The 4,880-nt window shown below is 70.8% G+C and overlaps 2 protein-coding genes across 2 annotated transcripts in view; one reads left to right on the forward strand and one right to left on the reverse strand.

Moving 5' to 3' along the window:
- Nucleotides 1-2,876, reverse strand: part of LOC101621679 (brain-specific serine protease 4-like) — a 6,362-nt gene extending 3,486 nt beyond the window's left edge. The window contains exons 1-6 of the mRNA XM_004691811.1: nucleotides 2,792-2,876; nucleotides 2,181-2,204; nucleotides 1,784-1,955; nucleotides 1,427-1,704; nucleotides 560-717; nucleotides 2-119 (exon numbers count right to left, since the gene is read on the reverse strand). Of these exons, the coding sequence (XP_004691868.1) occupies nucleotides 2-119; nucleotides 560-717; nucleotides 1,427-1,704; nucleotides 1,784-1,955; nucleotides 2,181-2,204; nucleotides 2,792-2,876 (835 nt within the window). The remainder of the gene's footprint in view (nucleotide 1; nucleotides 120-559; nucleotides 718-1,426; nucleotides 1,705-1,783; nucleotides 1,956-2,180; nucleotides 2,205-2,791) is intronic.
- Nucleotides 2,877-2,952: 76 nt separating this feature from the next.
- LOC101621909 overlaps nucleotides 2,953-4,880 on the forward strand; it is a 40,189-nt gene continuing 38,261 nt past the window's right edge. The window contains exon 1 of the mRNA XM_012731686.1: nucleotides 2,953-3,008. Coding sequence (XP_012587140.1) covers nucleotides 2,953-3,008 — 56 coding nt within the window. The remainder of the gene's footprint in view (nucleotides 3,009-4,880) is intronic.

The following is a 4,880-nucleotide window of genomic DNA, read 5'->3' on the forward strand; positions in this document are numbered from 1 at the left end:
GTCAGGCTGATGTAGACGCCGGGGCGGTTCCGCTCTGCACAGCCCTCGCCCCAGCTGATGATGCCTGCCAGCAGCCAGGTACCCTCGACCTGGCACATCAGGGGTCCCCCGGAGTCGCCCTGCAGAGAGGAGGGGGCTAGGAACGTGCGTGGGGCAGCTGCCAGGGTGCCCTTCCCAGATCTGGCAGCTTTGCTACCCCGCCTCTCTGAGGGGAGCAGGGGCAGCCTCCCAGGGTCTCCTCAGGGGCCCTGCCACCCTGCGAGCCAGCTGCCTGGCCCACCGTCGGGGATGCTTAGGCTGAGAAGCCACCTGCTGCGGCCAGTGGAAACTGTAGCGGCCGGCAGAGTCCTGGGGGACCCTCACCATCCAACCCACCCCCCGCCAAGCAGGAGCTGGGGCCAGAGGGGAGACCCCCGGGGGGAACGCAGGGGCCACGGCCGGTGGCCGGCGGAAAGGCCGGGTCTGCCTGGTGCGCAGGCCAGTGAGGGGCCGGCCGAGGCCCGCTCTGCAGGCTCCGGGCAGTCACAGCTGGCCCTGGGGAGCCAAGCGGGGTGCTCACCAGACAGGCGTCACGTTCACCCTCCAGGTAGCCGGCGCACAGCATGTCCTCTGTGATGGCCCCCTGCCCCGCTCCTCGCCAGTAGAGGCGGCCACAGACTTCAGGGTCAATGATGGGCACCTTCAGCTTCTGCAGGGTCTGGGGGTGGGACAGGGCCACTGGGAGGGGGGAGGGTCAGGCTTGGGACTTGCTCCTAGTCACCTCCACCGTCCTGCCCCCCAAGATGGGTGGGTCACCCCTCTGGCCTTGGCCTGTGCCCACTGGGTGCCCAAGTGCGCAGAGCTGCGCCTGACTGGCGCCTCTGAGGCCACGGGAGGGCTCCCCTCTCGGGCCCTGTCCACAGCGAGGACATGGCCCCAGGCAGTGGTCACTGGTCGAACCCCAGCGTAGGGTTGGGCCCCAAAGCCGCCCTCAGGCCCCCTGCTCCAGCCAGGGGTGGGCCCGGAGTGGTCTCGCCCTCACCGGTGGGGTCCCCAGACATGCGCTCTCACCTCCGGAGTTGGGGTAAAGGCCCCCTGTCCCTTCCTGGGGTCACCCCCCATCCTTCAGTGAATCTGCTTTGTGTTTCTGGGTGACATTTTCTAAAGCTCCGTCTTGGTTCCACAATTACATGTCGCTGTCCTGTTTCCTCGCGGGGGCCCTGCCTGCCAGTGCCACGCCACCCCGGGCCCGTCCACGGGGTGCTTAGCCAGGGCCACGCAGGCCGCTGAGGCCTCTGCTCCGTGTCGCCAGGACACGCCGGACACTCCCACTCACGTCTAGAGCGGCCACTCGGCTCGGCCCGGCGTCCGGGTCCAGGCCTGCTTCCTCCCGCCCCGGGCTGCCCTGCCGGCCCTCGCCCGCCCACCTGCCCGCGGGCAGCCGCACCTCCGTCGTGGACGCTGCCCCAGCCGGCGATCCAGCAGTCAGTGTCGGGAGGCAGCTTCACGGAGGCGTCCGGCAGGCAGATGGGCAGGACCCGCTCGGAGAACTGGACGGGGCGCTCCAGTCGCACCAGGGCGATGTCAGCCTGCGTCGCGTCCCTCCAGGAGTACACGGGGTGGGGGTGCGCCCAGGCGATCCCCACCTCCTGGGCCCGCGGGCCGGGGTTCCCCAGCTGCCAGGCCCCCAGCAGCACCGAGAAGTCGGAGGGCTTGTTCAGGTGGCTGGAAGGAAGGAGGGGTCAGCCAGGAGCGGGCGAGGCCGGGCTCTGCCCCACCGCCGGGCAGGGGCAGGCGCGCGTACCCCTTGAAGCAGTGGGCGGCGGTGACCACCCAGCGGCTGGTGAGCAGGGAGCCGGCGCAGTGGTGAGAGCCGTTCTTCCGGAGGCTCACGACCCAGGGCCACTCGGCGTCCACGCTGTCCTCGCCGCCCACGATGCGGTTCAGCTGCTGGGGCTTCCCACAGGCCGGGGGTGCTGTGGTGCAGGCGGGGAGGCTGCTCCTGGGCTCCTGGGCTCTCACTGCCCGCCCCGCCCTGCGCCCTCCGGCTCACCCCTAAAGCTGGCCTCCCTGGCCCTTCCCGCCTCCCCGCGCCCACACCTCCCTGCCTCTGACCCCCAGGCGGCCTCAGCCCCGGGTCAGCCCTCTGGGCCGCACACAGACAGTCCGGCAGCTGCCCCTGCCCCTCATTGCCTACTCACCAGGTGTCTGGACAGCATGGAGGGCTGAGGGAGAGAAGGCCCGGGTCAGCAAGCGTCATGAGCCCCAGGGCCCAGTGTCCAGGCCCCACAACCCCCCGGGGACTCCCCTGCGGCCCTGGGCCGGCCAGAGTCCGGCCTCCGTCCAGTCTGTGTCAGCTGCTACCTGCCCAGGTCGGGCTGGGGGTGACAGTGGGCAGGACACAGCGGGACTTCCTGCAGCCGGGGGAGCCGGGCAGTGCCCTCAGCCCTGCTCCTAGGGCCTGCCTGTCACTGTCCTTGCAGCTGAAGAGGAAACTGGGCTTGAAGCAAGCAGACAGCATGCAGGGGTGGGCAGGAGGAGGGGGGAGGTGAGGGAGGGTGGGAGAGGGGGAGCAGGAGGGAGGGGAGCAGGGGGGAGGAAGGGGAAGGAAACGGGGAGAGGGAGGAGGGGAGGAAGGAGTAAGGGGAGGCGGGGAGGGAAAGGCAGGGAGGAGGGAAGGGAAGAGGGAGGGGAGGGGAGAGGAGGGAGAGGCCCAGGGCTGCAGACTGGCTGGGTCCAGACAGGTAACAGACAGAAGAGGGAAAGGGGAACAGCGGCGCGGGGCGCTGCAGAGCCAGGCCCAGGGACTCACCCCAGGGGGCCGGGAGCAGGAGCAGCAGGGCGGTGAAGGCCCCCGGGCCGCCCAGGCCCAGGGCCCGGGGTGCGCTGGCCACCATGGCCTCCTGTCCCTGCGGGCAGTGTGGGGAGCCCAGCCCAAGGCCCAGGGTTTTATCCTCGGGAGAGGGAGGTGGAATGCGGTCAGACCAGTCCCCAGTGGCCCAGCCGGCCCTGCAGCCCTGGGACATGACGTGAGGGAGGCAGCAGGCTGGCTGCCGCTATGGGGCCCTGGCCCCCCAGACCGGCCTGTTCCGGCAGTGGCGTGGCGCAGGGTCTGGGGGGCTGGGCTGTCAGGAAGAGACCCCTGGCCCGCAGTGAAAGGAGGGGCCTGGGCTGGGCGGCCTAGAGGCCTGGGTCCGGGGGGCGCCTGGCCTGTGGGGGGTCTTGGGGCAGCCCCAGGGCTGTGGGGTTCTGGGGCTGGCTCCCCGGGAGCAGCCCAGCCCTGCCTTTGTGACTCAGCCAAGTGGGGACCCGTTACCCCACTTCCCAGCTGTGAATCAGGCCTGTGACCGCTGGTGCCCGCCTCAGGCCCTGTCACTGAGCCCCACAGGGGGAAGCCTGGGGTGGGTATCACTGAGGTGAGCTCCTGGAGGGCTGGCAGGGCTCATAACCCCCCTCAGCCTCTGCACTTGTGGGAGCCCTGACACCCCAAGGTCCTGCGACTCTGGGGAGCTCTTTTCTTTTTTTAAGATTTATTTATGTATGCACACAGAACTGGGGTGCAGGCCAGACGTGCAGGGTGGGAGGACCCCCAGAGTCAGCGTGGGGAGCAGGACAGGCGGATGGACTGAGGCACACTGCGGAGGGGAGCACGGAGACGGGGGTCTGCTGGCCCCGTGGCCACTCCCCGGCCACCTGTGCGCTGACGGCTCAGAGAGCTGAGACTGACCCCTGCGCCCCAGGGAGGCCCTGAGCTGCCCTTGAGGACCCCAGGAGGCCCAAGGGACCTGAGCCCCACTCTGGACGCAGCTCCGTGGCGCCAGGGCACGGTGCCTGTTAGGCGGAAGTGGGTGTTGGGGTGCCGCGGCGCCTCACCGCCCGCCCGGGACCGGATGGCAGCAGCAGGGGCCGGGTCCAGCGCATCGTGCCGCCCTGGGCCTTCGGGGTGCTCTGCAGGCTGCCGCCTCCTCGGGTGCCAGGACCCCGCTGGCCCGGAGCCGCCTGGACTCCAGCACCTTCCGGTCCTGCGTCTCACTGCGTGGGGGGAGGACGGCGAGAGGAGGACCCGCAGGACGGCAGCCACGCCCCTGGGCCCCTCACCAGCCCCTCCAGGACAAGGTGGTTGGCCCCCAACGCTGACACACTCCCTGGGCGCCGCGTCAGCCCCCCAGGCGGCCTGCCCTGGCCGAGGGCGCAGTGCCGGCGCCGTGTCCTGGCAGGCACAGGCCCGGGACCAGGCCAGAGGTCTTGGGGGAGGGGTGGCCGGAGCGACCCTGCATCACCCCAACATTGGGTACTGTCTGCGGGGACTCCTGGAGGAGGGGGTCGGGGAGGCGCCCTGAGCCCTGGGCGCCCGGGGTTTGTTGAGAGAATAAGTGAGTGCAGTGAGGGCCGGGAGGAGCCGCCAGCTGCGCCCACCCCTGCTGCGCCCACCCCTGCTGCCCAGTTCCCTCCCCGTCCCAGCTGTTCCTGCCTTTCATCAGGCCTGGGCAGCGGCCCAGGTGACCCACGGCACAGGCATGTGCCCAAAGAGGTTGCTGTCTCTGAGGCGGGGTGGCCAGGAAGGGCCCGCAGGAGCCCAGGAAGTCCCGAGAGCGCCGGCGAGCACTTCCTGGCGCACGTCCTGGGCAGGGGCCGACAGGGCGCCTGGCCCCGGGGAGGGGACCCTGGCACGAGGCCTCATTCCACAAAGCCCTGAGTGCGCCCCCACACGCCGTCACCCCTCCTGGCTGGCCTCCTCCCTGGCGAGACACCGGCCACGCACGGGGCCAGAGTGTGGGGGCACTGGGGCGGGTGTCCAGCGTGAGGGGCTCCGGCCTGGGCAGGGCACCGCAGAGCGGCACCTGCTTCCGGGCAGGGGGAGCAGGGGGAGCAGGGGGAGTGCCCCCCGCCGGGGCACCAGG

This window comes from Condylura cristata, unplaced genomic scaffold, assembly GCF_000260355.1.
Source record: "Condylura cristata isolate star-nosed mole 26May11 unplaced genomic scaffold, ConCri1.0 scaffold00032, whole genome shotgun sequence".
Taxonomy (NCBI): Eukaryota; Metazoa; Chordata; class Mammalia; order Eulipotyphla; family Talpidae; genus Condylura; species Condylura cristata.